Here is a 17,355-nt window from a genome sequence, read left to right as displayed (position 1 = left end):
TGATGGAGGGCTGTAGTACGGGGCCCTGTGTCTGATGGAGGGCTGTAGTAGGGGGCCCTGTGTCTGATGGAGGGCTGTAGTGGGGGGGGCCCCTGTGTCTGATGGAGGGCTGTAGTAGGAGGGCCCTGTGTCTGATGGAGGGCTGTAGTAGGGGGGGGGCCCTGTGTCTGATGGAGGGCTGTAGTAGGGGGGCCCTGTGTCTGATGGAGGGCTGTAGTAGGGGGGGCCCTGTATCTGATGGAGGGCTGTAGTAGGGGGGGGCCCTGTGTCTGATGGAGGGCTGTAGTGGGGGGCCCCTGTGTCTGATGGAGGGCTGTAGTAGGGGGGGGCCCTGTGTCTGATGGAGGGCTGTAGTAGGGGGGCCCTGTGTCTGATGGAGGGCTGTAGTAGGGGGGGGCCCTGTATCTGATGGAGGGCTGTAGTAGGGGGGGGGCCCATGTCTGATGGAGGGCTGTAGTAGGGGGGGGGGGCCCTGTGTCTGATGGAGGGCTGTAGTAGGGGGCCCTGTGTCTGATGGAGGGCTGTAGTAGGGGGGGCCCTGTGTCTGATGGAGGGCTGTAGTAGGGGAGCCCTGTGTCTGATGGAGGGCTGTAGTAGGGGGGGGGGGCCCTGTGTCTGATGGAGGGCTGTAGTAGGGGGCCCTGTGTCTGATGGAGGGCTGTAGTAGGGGGGGCCCTGTGTCTGATGGAGGGCTGTAGTAGGGGGGCCCTGTGTCTGATGGAGGGCTGTAGTAGGGGGGGCCCTGTGTCTGATGGAGGGCTGTAGTAGGGGGGGGCCCTGTGTCTGATGGAGGGCTGTAGTAGGGGGGGGCCCTGTGTCTGATGGAGGGCTGTAGTAGGGGGCCCTGTGTCTGATGGAGGGCTGTAGTAGGGGGCCCTGTGTCTGATGGAGGGCTGTAGTAGGGGGGCCCTGTGTCTGATGGAGGGCTGTAGTAGGGGGGGCCCTGTGTCTGATGGAGGGCTGTAGTAGGGGGGCCCTGTGTCTGATGGAGGGCTGTAGTAGGGGGGCCCTGTTTCTGATGGAGGGCTGTAGTAGGGGGGCCCTGTATCTGATGGAGGGCTGTAGTAGGGGGGCCCTGTGTCTGATGGAGAGCTGTAGTATGGGGGCCCTGTGTCTGATGGAGGGCTGTAGTAGGGGGGCCCTGTGTCTGATGTAGGGCTGTAGTAGGGGGCCCTGTGTCTGATGGAGGGCTGTAGTAGGGGGGGCCCTGTGTCTGATGGAGGGCTGTAGTAGGAGGGCACTGTGTCTGATGGAGTGCTGTAGTGGGGGGGCACTGTGTCTGATGGAGGGCTGTAGTAGGGGGCCCTGTGTCTGATGGAGGGCTGTAGTAGGGGGGGCCCTGTGTCTGATGGAGGGCTGTAGTAGGGGGGGGCACTGTGTCTGATGGAGGGCTGTAGTAGGGGGCCCTGTGTCTGATGGAGGGCTGTAGTAGGGGGGGCACTGTGTCTGATGGAGGGCTGTAGTAGGGGGCCCTGTGTCTGATGGAGGGCTGTAGTATGGGGGGGCCCTGTGTCTGATGGAGGGCTGTAGTAGGAGGGCCCTGTGTCTGATGGAGGGCTGTAGTAGGGGGCCCTGTGTCTGATGGAGGGCTGTAGTAGGGGGCCCTGTGTCTGATGGAGGGCTGTAGTAGGAGGGCCCTGTGTCTGATGGAGGGCTGTAGTAGGGGGCCCTGTGTCTGATGGAGGGCTGTAGTAGGGGGCCCTGTGTCTGATGGAGGGCTGTAGTAGGGGGGGCCCTGTGTCTGATGGAGGGCTGTAGTAGGGGGCCCTGTGTCTGATGGAGGGCTGTAGTAGGGGGCCCTGTGTCTGATGGAGGGCTGTAGTAGGGGGGGCCCTGTTTCTGAATGAGTGCTGTAGTAGGGGGGCCCTCTATCTGATGGAGTGCTGTAGCAGGAGGCGTTTGGGGGGAGAGAGAGGGAGGCCTGGTGTTTGGGGAGTGAGAGAGAGAGAGGCCTGTTGTTTGAGGAAAGAGAGAGAGGAAGGCCTGGTGTTTGGGAGGGGGGAGAGAGCGGGGCCTGGTGTTTGGGGAGAGAGAGGGAGGCCTGTTGTTTGGGGAGAGAGAGAGAGGCCTGGTGTTTGAGGAGAGAGAGGGAGGCCTGGTGTTTGAGGAGAGAGAGGGAGGCCTGGTGTTTGAGGAGAGAGAGAGAGGCCTGTTGTTTGGGGAGAGAGAGGGAGGCCTGTTGTTTGGGGAGAGAGAGAGAGGCCTGGTGTTTGAGGAGAGAGAGAGAGCGGGGCCTGGTGTTTGAGGAGAGAGAGAGAGGCCTGTTGTTTGGGGAGAGAGAGGGAGGCCTGTTGTTTGGGGAGAGAGAGAGAGGCCTGGTGTTTGAGGAGAGAGAGAGAGGCCTGGTGTTTGAGGAGAGAGAGGGAGGCCTGGTGTTTGAGGAGAGAGAGAGAGCGGGGCCTGGTGTTTGGAGGTTGTCACATGTTTATCCCTGTTGTGCAGATTTAGTATCTCTTCCCTTGAGCCCTGGGGCTTGGGGAGACAGGCAGCTGGCAGCAATGGCAGGGCTGAGGTATTGACTGAGGTGTGGGCAGTGATTCTGAGTGACATCGCCAGGGGAAACCTTGCCTGGCCTTGGGGTCGATGATGGGGTGGAGTGAATCTGCTCTGTGTTCTACCCACGTTGCATCTGGTGTATGGACACTGGCCTCTGCCCCCTGCAGTGGGTGGGTGCACAGGGCCCTGAGGGTGCCCAGTAAAGGGGCATCACCCCCCAAACCCCCCCCTCCATAGACTGAAGGGGCAGAGACATTGTGGGTGACACTCTGAGGGCCTGGGTCAGTAGATGGCACCAAGGAGATGGTTCCAAGGTCTGTCTGACTCTCCCCCACCCTCCCCATTCCCAGTCTGTTTGCAGCGAGACAGTGAGACCGAGTGATGCTTGTGTGAAAATCAGGATCCATTCAAGGGACATGGGGGTCCCTGGCTGGGCCCAGTGTTTATTGCCCTCTGTCCCTAGTTGCTCCCTTTGAGAAGGTGGGGGTGAGCTGCCTTCTTGAACCTCTGCAGTCCATGTGCTGTGGGTAGACCCACAATGTCCCTGAGGGAGGGAATCCCAGGATTCTAAACCAGGAAGGAACGGCCGATATATCTCCAGGTTGGGATGGTGAGGGGCTCGGAGGGGAACTTGCAGGGGGGGGGTGTTCCCGTGTACCTGCTGCCCCTTGTCCTTCTAGATGGAAGTGGCTGTGGGTTTGGAAGGTGCTGCCTGAGGATCTTTGGTGAGTTCCTGCAGTGGGTCTTGTAGATGGTACACACTGCAGTTACTGAGGGTCGGTGGGGGGAGGGAGGGGATGGTACACACTGCAGTTACTGAGGGTCGGTGGGGGGAGGGAGGGGATGGTACACACTGCAGTTACTGAGGGTCGGTGGGGGAGGGAGGGGATGGTACACACTGCTGTTACTGAGTGTCTGTGGGGGGAGGGAGGGGATGGTACGCACTGCTGTTACTGAGCGTCGGTGGGGGGTGGGAGGGGATGGTACACACTGCAGTTACTGAGGGTCGGTGGGGGGAGGGAGGGGATGGTACACACTGCTGTTACTGAGGGTCGGTGGGGGGAGGGAGGGGATGGTACACACTGCTGTTACTGAGGGTCGGTGGGGGGAGGGAGGGGATGGTACACACTGCTGTTACTGAGGGTCGGTGGGGGAGGGAGGGGATGGTACACACTGCTGTTACTGAGCGTCGGTGGGGGGGGAGGGAGGGGATGGTACACACTGCTGTTACTGAGGGTCGGTGGGGGGAGGGAGGGGATGGTACACACTGCTGTTACTGAGGGTCGGTGGGGGAGGGAGGGGATGGTACACACTGCTGTTACTGAGGGTCGGTGGGGGAGGGAGGGGATGGTACACACTACTGTTACTGAGGGTCGGTGGGGGAGGGAGGGGATGGTACACACTGCTGTTACTGAGGGTCGGTGGGGGGAGGGAGGGGATGGTACACACTGCTGTTACTGAGCGTAGGTGGGGGAGGGAGGGGAGGGTACACACTGCTGTTACTGAGCGTAGGTGGGGGAGGGAGGGGAGGGTACACACTGCTGTTACTGAGCGTCGGTGGGGGAGGGAGGGGAGGGTACACACTGCTGTTACTGAGGGTCGGTGGGGGGAGGGAGGGGTTGGTACACACTGCTGTTACTGAGGGTCGGTGGGGGAGGGAGGGGATGGTACACACTGCTGTTACTGAGCGTCGGTGGGGGGGAGGGAGGGGATGGTACACACTGCAGTTACTGAGGGTCGGTGGGGGAGGGAGGGGATGGTACACACTGCTGTTACTGAGGGTCGGTGGGGGGGAGGGAGGGGTTGGTACACACTGCTGTTACTGAGGGTCGGTGGGGGAGGGAGGGGATGGTACACACTGCTGTTACTGAGCGTCGGTGGGGGGGGAGGGAGGGGATGGTACACACTGCTGTTACTGAGGGTCGGTGGGGGGAGGGAGGGGATGGTACACACTGCTGTTACTGAGGGTCGGTGGGGGAGGGAGGGGATGGTACACACTGCTGTTACTGAGCGTCGGTGGGGGAGGGAGGGGAGGGTACACACTGCTGTTACTGAGCGTCGGTGGGGGAGGGAGGGGATGGTACACACTGCTGTTACTGAGGGTCGGTGGGGGAGGGAGGGGATGGTACACACTGCTGTTACTGAGCGTCGGTGGGGGAGGGAGGGGAGGGTACACACTGCTGTTACTGAGCGTCGGTGGGGGAGGGAGGGGATGGTACACACTGCTGTTACTGAGGGTCGGTGGGGGGAGGGAGGGGTTGGTACACACTGCTGTTACTGAGGGTCGGTGGGGGGAGGGAGGGGAGGGTACACACTGCTGTTACTGAGTGTCGGTGGGGGGAGGGAGGGGAGGGTACACACTGCTGTTACTGAGGGTCGGTGGGGGGAGGGAGGGGATGGTACACACTGCTGTTACTGAGCGTCGGTGGGGGAGGGAGGGGATGGTACACACTGCTGTTACTGAGGGTCGGTGGGGGGAGGGAGGGGATGGTACACACTGCTGTTACTGAGTGTCGGTGGGGGGAGGGGATGGTACACACTGCTGTTACTGAGGGTCGGTGGGGGGAGGGGATGGTACACACTGCTGTTACTGAGGGTCGGTGGGGGGAGGGAGGGGATGGTACACACTGCTGTTACTGAGGGTCGGTGGGGGGAGGGAGGGGATGGTACACAGTGCTGTTACTGAGTGTTGGTGGGGAGGGAGGGGATGGTATACACTGCTGTTACTGAGGGTCGGTGGGGGGAGGGAGGGGATGGTACACACTGCTGTTACTGAGAGTCGGTGGGGGGGAGGGAGGGGATGGTATACACTGCTGTTACTGAGGGTCGGTGGGGGGAGGGAGGGGATGGTACACACTGCTGTTACTGAGGGTCGGTGGGAGGAGGGAGGGGATGGTACACACTGCTGTTACTGAGCGTCTGTGGGGGGGAGGGAGAGGATGGTACACACTGCTGTTACTGAGGGTCGGTGGGGGGAGGGAGGGGATGGTACACACTGCTGTTACTGAGGGTCGGTGGGGGGAGGGAGGGGATGGTACACACTGCTGTTACTGAGGGTCGGTGGGGGGAGGGAGGGGATGGTACACACTGCTGTTACTGAGCGTCGGTGGGGGGAGGGAGGGAGGGGATGGTACACACTGCTGTTACTGAGGGTCGGTGGGGGGAGGGAGGGGATGGTACACACCGCTGTAACTGAGGGTCGGTGGGGGGAGGGAGGGGATGTTACACACTGCTGTTACTGAGGGTCGGTGGGGGGAGGGAGGGGATGGTACACACTGCTGTTACTGAGGGTCGGTGGGGGAGGGAGGGGATGGTACACACTGCTGTTACTGAGGGTCGGTGGGGGGAGGGAGGGGATGGTACACACTGCTGTGACTGAGGGTCGGTGGGGGGGAGGGAGGGGATGGTACACACTGCTGTTACTGAGGGTCGGTGGGGGGAGGGAGGGGATGGTACACACTGCTGTTACTGAGCGTCGGTGGGGGAGGGAGGGGATGGTACACACTGCTGTTACTGAGGGTCGGTGGGGGGAGGGAGGGGATGGTACACACTGCTGTTACTGAGGGTCGGTGGGGGGAGGGAGGGGATGGTACACACTGCTGTTACTGAGGGTCGGTGGGGGGGGGAGGGGATGGTACACACTGCTGTTACTGAGGGTCGGTGGGGGGAGGCAGGGGATGGTACAGACTGCTGTTAGTGAGCGTCGGTGGGGGGGGGAGGGGATGGTACACACTGCTGTTACTGAGGGTCGGTGGGGGGAGGCAGGGGATGGTACACACTGCTGTTACTGAGGGTCGGTGGGGGGAGGGAGGGGATGGTACACACTGCTGTTACTGAGTGTCGGTGGGGGAGTGAGGGGATGGTACACACTGCTGTTACTGAGCGTCGGTGGGGGGAGGGAGGGGATTGTACACACTGCTGTTACTGAGTGTCGGTGGGGGAGTGAGGGGATGGTACACACTGCTGTTACTGAGGGTCGGTGGGGGGAGGGAGAGGATGGTACACACTGCTGTTACTGAGTGTGGGGGGAGGGAGGGGATGGTACACACTGCTGTTACTGAGGGTCGGTGGGGGAGGGAGGGGATGGTACACACTGCTGTTACTGAGGGTCGGTGGGGGGAGGGAGGGCATGGTACACACTGCTGTTACTGAGGGTCGGTCGGGGGAGGGAGGGGATGGTACACACTGCAGTTACTGAGGGTGGGGGGGGGAAGGGAAGGGTTGGTACGCACTGCTGTTACTGAGGGTCGGTGGGGGAGGGAGGGGATGGTACACACTGCTGTTACTGAGCGTCGGTGGGGGGAGGGAGGGGATGGTACACACTGCTGTTACTGAGCGTCGGTGGGGGAGGGAGGGGAGGGTACACACTGCTGTTACTGAGGGTCGGTGGGGGGGGAGGGAGGGGATGGTACACACTGCTGTTACTGAGGGTCGGTGGGGGGAGGGAGGGGATGGTACACACTGCTGTTACTGAGGGTCGGTGGGGGGAGGGAGGGGATGGTCCACACTGCTGTTACTGAGGGTCGGTGGGGGGAGGGAGGGGATGGTACACACTGCTGTTACTGAGGGTGGGGGGAGGGAGGGGATGGTACACACTGCTGTTACTGAGGGTCGGTGGGGTGAGGGAGGGGATGGTACACACTGCTGTTACTGAGGATCGGTGGGGGAGGGAGGGGATGGTACACACTGCTGTTACTGAGGGTCGGTGGGGTGAGGGAGGGGATGGTACACACTGCTGTTACTGAGGATCGGTGGGGGAGGGAGGGGATGGTACACACTGCTGTTACTGAGGGTCGGTGGGGGGGAGGGAGGGGATGGTACACACTGCTGTTACTGAGGGTCGGTGGGGGGAGGGAGGGGATGGTACACACTGCTGTTACTGAGCGTCGGTGGGGGGAGGGAGGGGATGGTACACACTGCTGTTACTGAGCGTCGGTGGGGGAGGGAGGGGAGGGTACACACTGCTGTTACTGAGGGTCGGTGGGGGGAGAGAGGGGATGGTACACACTGCTGTTACTGAGGGTCGGTGGAGGGAGGGAGGGAGGGGATGGTACACACTGCTGTTCCTGAGCGTCGGTGGGGGAGGGAGGGGAGGGTACACACTGCTGTTACTGCGGGTCGGTGGGGGGAGAGAGGGGATGGTACACACTGCTGTTACTGAGGGTCGGTGGGGGGAGGGAGGGAATGGTACACACTGCTGTTACTGAGGGTCGGTGGGGGGAGGGTGGGGATGGTACACACTGCTGTTACTGAGGGTCGGTGGGGGGGAGGGAGGGGATGGTACACACTGCTGTTACTGAGGGTCGGTGGGGGGAGGGGATGGTACACACTGCTGTTACTGAGGGTCGGTGGGGGGAGGGAGGGGATGGTACACACTGCTGTTACTGAGGGTCGGTGGGGGGAGGGAGGGGATGGTACACAGTGCTGTTACTGAGTGTTGGTGGGGAGGGAGGGGATGGTATACACTGCTGTTACTGAGGGTCGGTGGGGGGAGGGAGGGGATGGTACACACTGCTGTTACTGAGAGTCGGTGGGGGGGAGGGAGGGGATGGTATACACTGCTGTTACTGAGGGTCGGTGGGGGGAGGGAGGGGATGGTACACACTGCTGTTACTGAGGGTCGGTGGGAGGAGGGAGGGGATGGTACACACTGCTGTTACTGAGCGTCTGTGGGGGGGAGGGAGAGGATGGTACACACTGCTGTTACTGAGGGTCGGTGGGGGGAGGGAGGGGATGGTACACACTGCTGTTACTGAGGGTCGGTGGGGGGAGGGAGGGGATGGTACACACTGCTGTTACTGAGGGTCGGTGGGGGGAGGGAGGGGATGGTACACACTGCTGTTACTGAGCGTCGGTGGGGGGAGGGAGGGAGGGGATGGTACACACTGCTGTTACTGAGGGTCGGTGGGGGGAGGGAGGGGATGGTACACACCGCTGTAACTGAGGGTCGGTGGGGGGAGGGAGGGGATGTTACACACTGCTGTTACTGAGGGTCGGTGGGGGGAGGGAGGGGATGGTACACACTGCTGTTACTGAGGGTCGGTGGGGGAGGGAGGGGATGGTACACACTGCTGTTACTGAGGGTCGGTGGGGGGAGGGAGGGGATGGTACACACTGCTGTGACTGAGGGTCGGTGGGGGGGAGGGAGGGGATGGTACACACTGCTGTTACTGAGGGTCGGTGGGGGGAGGGAGGGGATGGTACACACTGCTGTTACTGAGCGTCGGTGGGGGAGGGAGGGGATGGTACACACTGCTGTTACTGAGGGTCGGTGGGGGGAGGGAGGGGATGGTACACACTGCTGTTACTGAGGGTCGGTGGGGGGAGGGAGGGGATGGTACACACTGCTGTTACTGAGGGTCGGTGGGGGGGGGAGGGGATGGTACACACTGCTGTTACTGAGGGTCGGTGGGGGGAGGCAGGGGATGGTACAGACTGCTGTTAGTGAGCGTCGGTGGGGGGGGAGGGGATGGTACACACTGCTGTTACTGAGGGTCGGTGGGGGGAGGCAGGGGATGGTACACACTGCTGTTACTGAGGGTCGGTGGGGGGAGGGAGGGGATGGTACACACTGCTGTTACTGAGTGTCGGTGGGGGAGTGAGGGGATGGTACACACTGCTGTTACTGAGCGTCGGTGGGGGGAGGGAGGGGATTGTACACACTGCTGTTACTGAGTGTCGGTGGGGGAGTGAGGGGATGGTACACACTGCTGTTACTGAGGGTCGGTGGGGGGAGGGAGAGGATGGTACACACTGCTGTTACTGAGTGTGGGGGGAGGGAGGGGATGGTACACACTGCTGTTACTGAGGGTCGGTGGGGGAGGGAGGGGATGGTACACACTGCTGTTACTGAGGGTCGGTGGGGGGAGGGAGGGCATGGTACACACTGCTGTTACTGAGGGTCGGTCGGGGGAGGGAGGGGATGGTACACACTGCAGTTACTGAGGGTGGGGGGGGGAAGGGAAGGGTTGGTACGCACTGCTGTTACTGAGGGTCGGTGGGGGAGGGAGGGGATGGTACACACTGCTGTTACTGAGCGTCGGTGGGGGGAGGGAGGGGATGGTACACACTGCTGTTACTGAGCGTCGGTGGGGGAGGGAGGGGAGGGTACACACTGCTGTTACTGAGGGTCGGTGGGGGGGGAGGGAGGGGATGGTACACACTGCTGTTACTGAGGGTCGGTGGGGGGAGGGAGGGGATGGTACACACTGCTGTTACTGAGGGTCGGTGGGGGGAGGGAGGGGATGGTCCACACTGCTGTTACTGAGGGTCGGTGGGGGGAGGGAGGGGATGGTACACACTGCTGTTACTGAGGGTGGGGGGAGGGAGGGGATGGTACACACTGCTGTTACTGAGGGTCGGTGGGGTGAGGGAGGGGATGGTACACACTGCTGTTACTGAGGATCGGTGGGGGAGGGAGGGGATGGTACACACTGCTGTTACTGAGGGTCGGTGGGGTGAGGGAGGGGATGGTACACACTGCTGTTACTGAGGATCGGTGGGGGAGGGAGGGGATGGTACACACTGCTGTTACTGAGGGTCGGTGGGGGGGAGGGAGGGGATGGTACACACTGCTGTTACTGAGGGTCGGTGGGGGGAGGGAGGGGATGGTACACACTGCTGTTACTGAGCGTCGGTGGGGGGAGGGAGGGGATGGTACACACTGCTGTTACTGAGCGTCGGTGGGGGAGGGAGGGGAGGGTACACACTGCTGTTACTGAGGGTCGGTGGGGGGAGAGAGGGGATGGTACACACTGCTGTTACTGAGGGTCGGTGGAGGGAGGGAGGGGATGGTACACACTGCTGTTCCTGAGCGTCGGTGGGGGAGGGAGGGGAGGGTACACACTGCTGTTACTGCGGGTCGGTGGGGGGAGAGAGGGGATGGTACACACTGCTGTTACTGAGGGTCGGTGGGGGGAGGGAGGGAATGGTACACACTGCTGTTACTGAGGGTCGGTGGGGGGAGGGTGGGGATGGTACACACTGCTGTTACTGAGGGTCGGTGGGGGGGAGGGAGGGGATGGTACACACTGCTGTTACTGAGGGTCGGTGGGGGGAGGGGATGGTACACACTGCTGTTACTGAGGGTCGGTGGGGGGAGGGAGGGGATGGTACACACTGCTGTTACTGAGGGTCGGTGGGGGGAGGGAGGGGATGGTACACAGTGCTGTTACTGAGTGTTGGTGGGGAGGGAGGGGATGGTATACACTGCTGTTACTGAGGGTCGGTGGGGGGAGGGAGGGGATGGTACACACTGCTGTTACTGAGAGTCGGTGGGGGGGAGGGAGGGGATGGTATACACTGCTGTTACTGAGGGTCGGTGGGGGGAGGGAGGGGATGGTACACACTGCTGTTACTGAGGGTCGGTGGGAGGAGGGAGGGGATGGTACACACTGCTGTTACTGAGCGTCTGTGGGGGGGAGGGAGAGGATGGTACACACTGCTGTTACTGAGGGTCGGTGGGGGGAGGGAGGGGATGGTACACACTGCTGTTACTGAGGGTCGGTGGGGGGAGGGAGGGGATGGTACACACTGCTGTTACTGAGGGTCGGTGGGGGGAGGGAGGGGATGGTACACACTGCTGTTACTGAGCGTCGGTGGGGGGAGGGAGGGAGGGGATGGTACACACTGCTGTTACTGAGGGTCGGTGGGGGGAGGGAGGGGATGGTACACACCGCTGTAACTGAGGGTCGGTGGGGGGAGGGAGGGGATGTTACACACTGCTGTTACTGAGGGTCGGTGGGGGGAGGGAGGGGATGGTACACACTGCTGTTACTGAGGGTCGGTGGGGGAGGGAGGGGATGGTACACACTGCTGTTACTGAGGGTCGGTGGGGGGAGGGAGGGGATGGTACACACTGCTGTGACTGAGGGTCGGTGGGGGGGAGGGAGGGGATGGTACACACTGCTGTTACTGAGGGTCGGTGGGGGGAGGGAGGGGATGGTACACACTGCTGTTACTGAGCGTCGGTGGGGGAGGGAGGGGATGGTACACACTGCTGTTACTGAGGGTCGGTGGGGGGAGGGAGGGGATGGTACACACTGCTGTTACTGAGGGTCGGTGGGGGGAGGGAGGGGATGGTACACACTGCTGTTACTGAGGGTCGGTGGGGGGGGGAGGGGATGGTACACACTGCTGTTACTGAGGGTCGGTGGGGGGAGGCAGGGGATGGTACAGACTGCTGTTAGTGAGCGTCGGTGGGGGGGGGAGGGGATGGTACACACTGCTGTTACTGAGGGTCGGTGGGGGGAGGCAGGGGATGGTACACACTGCTGTTACTGAGGGTCGGTGGGGGGAGGGAGGGGATGGTACACACTGCTGTTACTGAGTGTCGGTGGGGGAGTGAGGGGATGGTACACACTGCTGTTACTGAGCGTCGGTGGGGGGAGGGAGGGGATTGTACACACTGCTGTTACTGAGTGTCGGTGGGGGAGTGAGGGGATGGTACACACTGCTGTTACTGAGGGTCGGTGGGGGGAGGGAGAGGATGGTACACACTGCTGTTACTGAGTGTGGGGGGAGGGAGGGGATGGTACACACTGCTGTTACTGAGGGTCGGTGGGGGAGGGAGGGGATGGTACACACTGCTGTTACTGAGGGTCGGTGGGGGGAGGGAGGGCATGGTACACACTGCTGTTACTGAGGGTCGGTCGGGGGAGGGAGGGGATGGTACACACTGCAGTTACTGAGGGTGGGGGGGGGAAGGGAAGGGTTGGTACGCACTGCTGTTACTGAGGGTCGGTGGGGGAGGGAGGGGATGGTACACACTGCTGTTACTGAGCGTCGGTGGGGGGAGGGAGGGGATGGTACACACTGCTGTTACTGAGCGTCGGTGGGGGAGGGAGGGGAGGGTACACACTGCTGTTACTGAGGGTCGGTGGGGGGGGAGGGAGGGGATGGTACACACTGCTGTTACTGAGGGTCGGTGGGGGGAGGGAGGGGATGGTACACACTGCTGTTACTGAGGGTCGGTGGGGGGAGGGAGGGGATGGTCCACACTGCTGTTACTGAGGGTCGGTGGGGGGAGGGAGGGGATGGTACACACTGCTGTTACTGAGGGTGGGGGGAGGGAGGGGATGGTACACACTGCTGTTACTGAGGGTCGGTGGGGTGAGGGAGGGGATGGTACACACTGCTGTTACTGAGGATCGGTGGGGGAGGGAGGGGATGGTACACACTGCTGTTACTGAGGGTCGGTGGGGTGAGGGAGGGGATGGTACACACTGCTGTTACTGAGGATCGGTGGGGGAGGGAGGGGATGGTACACACTGCTGTTACTGAGGGTCGGTGGGGGGGAGGGAGGGGATGGTACACACTGCTGTTACTGAGGGTCGGTGGGGGGAGGGAGGGGATGGTACACACTGCAGTTACTGAGGGTGGGGGCGGGAAGGAGGGGATGGTACACACTGCTGTTACTGAGGGTCGGTGGGGGGGAGGGAGGGGATGGTACACACTGCTGTTACTGAGGGTCGGTGGGGGGAGGGAGGGGATGGTACACACTGCTGTTACCGAGGGTCGGTGGGGGGAGGGAGGGGATGGTACACACTGCAGTTACTGAGGGTGGGGGCGGGAAGGAGGGGTTGGTACACACTGCTGTTACTGAGGGTCGGTGGGGGGAGGGAGGGGATGGTACACACTGCAGTTACTGAGGGTGGGGGCGGGAAGGAGGGGATGGTACACACTGCTGTTACTGAGGGTCGGTGGGGGGGAGGGAGGGGATGGTACACACTGCTGTTACTGAGGGTCGGTGGGGGGAGGGAGGGGATGGTACACACTGCTGTTACTGAGCGTCGGTGGGGGGAGGGAGGGGATGGTACACACTGCTGTTACTGAGCGTCGGTGGGGGGAGGGAGGGGATGGTACACACTGCTGTTACTGAGGGTGGGGGGGAGGGAGGGGATGTTTGTGGGTGTGGTGCCAATCCAGCGGTGGCTGCTTTGTCCCTGGATGGTGTTGAGCTTCTCGAGTGTTGTTGGAGCTGTCCCCATCCCGGGGCAAGTGGGGAGTATTCCCTCACCCTCCTGCCTTGGGCCTTGTCGATGGTGGGACAGGCTTTGGGGGGGAGTCAGGAGGGGAGTTACCCGCTGCGGGATTCCCAGCCTCTGACCTGCTCTTGGAGCCGCTGTGTTTATGTGGTGGGTCCAGTTGGGATTCTGGTCCATGGTAATCCCTGGGATGTTGATAGCGAGTGATTCAGTGATGGGAACACCATTGAATGTCTAGGGACGGTGGTTAGATTCTCTTGTCGAGTCCTACAGCAGGGAAACAACCCCTTCGGCCCAACCAGTTCATGTCGACCCTGTCCCCAAACTAAACCAGTCCCCCCTGCCCTGCTCCTGTCCCATCTCCCTCCAACCCGTTCCTGTCCATGTCCTCATCCAAATGTCGTTTAAACGCTGTAACTGTCCCCACACCCCCCACTCCCTCAGGAAGGTCATTCCACACACGGACCACCCTCTGGGGAAAAATATTCCCCCTCATGTCCTTTTTAAGTCTCTCTGCTCTCACCTTAAAAATATGCCTTTTCGTGTTGAAATCCCCTGTCCTGGGGAAAACACACCAGCCACTCACCAAATCTATACTGTCGAGAGGGTGGTGCTGGAAAAGCGCAGCAGGTCAGGCACCGTCCGAGGAGCAGGAGAATCGACATTTCGGGCAAAGGCCCTTCATCAGGAATGAGGCTGGTGGGCCGAGGGTGCGGAGAGATAAATGGATTAGAAGCTTGGCCGAACTGGTCCTCACCCTTAACAATTTCTCCTTTGAATCCTCCCACTTCCTCCAGACCAAAGGGGTAGCCATGGGCACACGTATGGGCCCCAGCTATGCCTGTCTCTTTGTTGGCTACTCCCCACCTCTTCCTCCGCTACATTGATGACTGCATTGGTGCCACCTCGTGCTCCCGTGAGGAGGTTGAGCAATTCATCAACTTCACCAACACATTCCACCCTGACCTTAAATTTACCTGGACCATCTCTGACACCTCCCTCCCCTTCCTGGACCTCTCCATCTCCATTAATGACGACCGACTTGACACTGACATTTTTTACAAACCCACCGACTCCCACAGCTACCTGGATTACACCTCTTCCCACCCTACCTCCTGCAAAAATGCCATCCCGTATTCCCAATTCCTCCGCCTCCGCCGTATCTGCTCCCAGGAGGACCAATTCCACCACAGAACACACCAGATGGCCTCCTTCTTTAGAGACCGCAATTTCCCTTCCCACGTGGTTAAAGATGCCCTCCAACACATCTCGTCCACATCCCGCACCTCCGCCCTCAGACCGCACCCCTCCAACCGTAACAAGGACAGAACGCCCCTGGTGCTCACCTTCCACCCTACAAACCTTCGCATCAACCAAATCATCCGTCGACATTTCCGCCACCTCCAAACAGACCCCACCACCAGAGATATATTTCCCTCCCCACCTCTTTCCGCCTTCTGCAAAGACCGTTCCCTCCGCGACTACCTGGTCAGGTCCACGCCCCCCTACGACCCACCCTCCCATCCTGGCACTTTCCCCTGCCACCGCAGGAACTGTAAAACCTGTGCCCACACCTCCTCCCTCACCTCTATCCAAGGCCCTAAAGGAGCCTTCCATATCCATCAAAGTTTTACTTGCACATCCACTAATATCATTTATTGTATCCGTTGCTCCCGATGTGGTCTCCTCTACATTGGGGAGACTGGGCACCTCCTAGCAGAGCGCTTTAGGGAACATCTCCGAGACACCCGCACCAATCAACCACACCGCCCCGTGGCCCAACATTTCAACTCCCCCTCCCACTCTGCCAAGGACATGGAGGTCCTGGGCCTCCTTCACCGCCGGTCCCTCACCACCAGACGCCTGGAGGAAGAACGCCTCATCCTCCGCCTCGGAACACTTCAACCCCAGGGCATCAATGTGGACTTCAACAGTTTCCTCATTTCCCCTCCCCCCACCCCACCTTCGTTCCAATCTTCCAGTTCAACACTATCCCCATGACTTGTCCGACCTGCCTATCTTCTTTTCCAACATCCACTCCACCCTCCCCTCTGACCTATCACCTTTACCCCCACCCCCACTCTCCTACTGCACTCTCAGCTACCTTCTCCCCAGCCCCATCCCCCTCCCATTTATCTCTCCACCCCCCCGAGCCTCCCAGCCTCATTTCTGATGACCGGCCGAAATGTGGGTTCTTTTGCGCCTGCTGTGCTTTTCCAGCACCACACTCTCGGCTCTGACCTCCCGGACCTGCCGTCCTCACTACCTCCGAGAGAAATGGATCAACCCTTATTCTCTACCCCTCGTGATTTTATAAACCTCGAGAAGGTCACCCCCTCAGCCTCACACGCTCCAGGGTTGAAAAAGGGCACCAGCCTGTCTGCTCTCTTATTGGAGACACGCAGTGCCTGGCATTTGTGTGGCACGAACGTGACTTGCCACGCGTCAACCCAAGCCTGGATATTGTCCAGATCTTGGCGCATTTGGACACGGACCGCTTCAGTACCTGAGGAGTCACGAATGGTGTTGAACAGTGTGCGATCATCAGCGAACATCCTGCTCCTGACCTTAGGGGGGGAGGTAAAGGTCATCGATGAGGCAGTTCAAGATGTTTTGGCCGAGAAAATCCCCTAATCTCTGAGGATTGGAGAGTTGATGAATCATTACCACTGCTCTGGCTCTGCTTCTCTTTGTTTGTTTGGAAGCGGGGGGGGGGGGTGTAGGGGTGAGTGACACGGCGCACGCACCCTCTGAGTAAATCAGAAGGAAAACAACAGCACCTGGGAACGGATGGAACGAGCTGTTAATGAGAGATTCCCGTTTCCCACCTCCCACGGAGGCTGACGCAACGAGGCAGGAGCGATGACACCGGGCAGTTTGGTTTGTTGACTTTGCTGCGTTGCCGGTGGCAACGATTACGACACCCCAATACGGCAGCAAGGTGAGAGACGTGAGGCCTAGACTCCAGGCTTCTCTCAATCCTATGAACCTCCCCCTGCCACCATTCCCAGCAACTGTCCTGTGGTTCGGAACCACAATCTCCGAGAGGGATTTTAAAAATTCGTTTGCGGGATGTAGGCATCACTGGCGAGGCCCAGCAATTATTTTCCATCCCTAATTTGCCCCAGAAGGCAGTTAAGAGTCAACCCCCATTGCTGTGGGTCTGGAGTCACGTGTAGGCCCAGACCAGGGAAGGATGGTAGTTTCCTCCCCTGAAGGACATTAGTGAATCAGATGGGGTTTTTTTTTTGCAACAACAGTTTGATGGTCATCATTAGACTTTTAATTCCATGTATTTCATTGAATTCAAGTTCCGCCATGGCAGGATTCAATCCCATTCCCCCGTTATCTGGGTTAACATTCCAGCAATTATACCAGTAGGCCATTGTGTTCCTCTAAGGAGTAGGTGCATACTTATAGCACCTGGAATCAACTTCACTGAACCATGGTACCATCTCCCTCCCCACGCGTTGTCTGAAGAACCACCCCACCCTTTCGCTGACCCCGCCCCCTCCATTACTCTCTGGCCAACGGACTGTCTTCCCGAGGGAAGAATTCTATCCCTTTCCTCACACCCGGGTTCCCCTCCCTCGCGGGGGAAGAGCTTCTCAGACTCCACCCCTCCCAGTTCCAGAACATTCCCCCACTCCCCAATGAGACAAGGCCCAATCAGCTCCGGCTTCCCTTGAAACCTTGCTTCCGGAATTAGCCCCCCCCCGTCAAACCCCAAACCTCCTGTACTACCCCCCACCTCAAGTACCCGGCTGAATGGCTTCCAATGTGACTCTCTTGCAACCTGAAGGAGACTGAGTGGACATGCAGCTTTCAGAGGGAGGGTCTTTGGGAGGAATAAGGGGTTAGAGGGAAGGTTAGG

General features: G+C 60.3%; 1 protein-coding gene across 7 annotated transcripts in view; it reads right to left on the bottom strand.

Annotated features, from left to right (window-relative positions):
• Positions 1 to 16,345, bottom strand: part of LOC140458868 (ICOS ligand-like) — a 55,477-nt gene extending 39,132 nt beyond the window's left edge. The window contains exons 1-2 of one of the 7 annotated variants that reach the window (XM_072553575.1): positions 15,988 to 16,345; positions 14,005 to 14,177 (exon numbers count right to left, since the gene is read on the bottom strand). Coding sequence is in view for 2 of the 7 variants with exons in the window: in XM_072553570.1 (XP_072409671.1) it covers positions 15,988 to 16,026 (39 nt within the window). In the remaining 5 variants the exon portion in view is untranslated. Of the gene's footprint in view, positions 1 to 14,004; positions 14,178 to 15,987 lie in introns of those variants that run through there. The other 6 variants (XM_072553573.1, XM_072553580.1, XM_072553570.1 and 3 more) reach the window with 6 other exon arrangements.
• Positions 16,346 to 17,355: the final 1,010 nt, after the last annotated feature.

The sequence above is a fragment of the Chiloscyllium punctatum genome, chromosome 34 (assembly GCF_047496795.1).
Source record: "Chiloscyllium punctatum isolate Juve2018m chromosome 34, sChiPun1.3, whole genome shotgun sequence".
Lineage (NCBI taxonomy): Eukaryota > Metazoa > Chordata > Chondrichthyes > Orectolobiformes > Hemiscylliidae > Chiloscyllium > Chiloscyllium punctatum.
The sequence above is the reverse complement of the archived record's forward strand: the minus strand, read 5'-3'. Positions and strand labels throughout refer to the sequence as shown.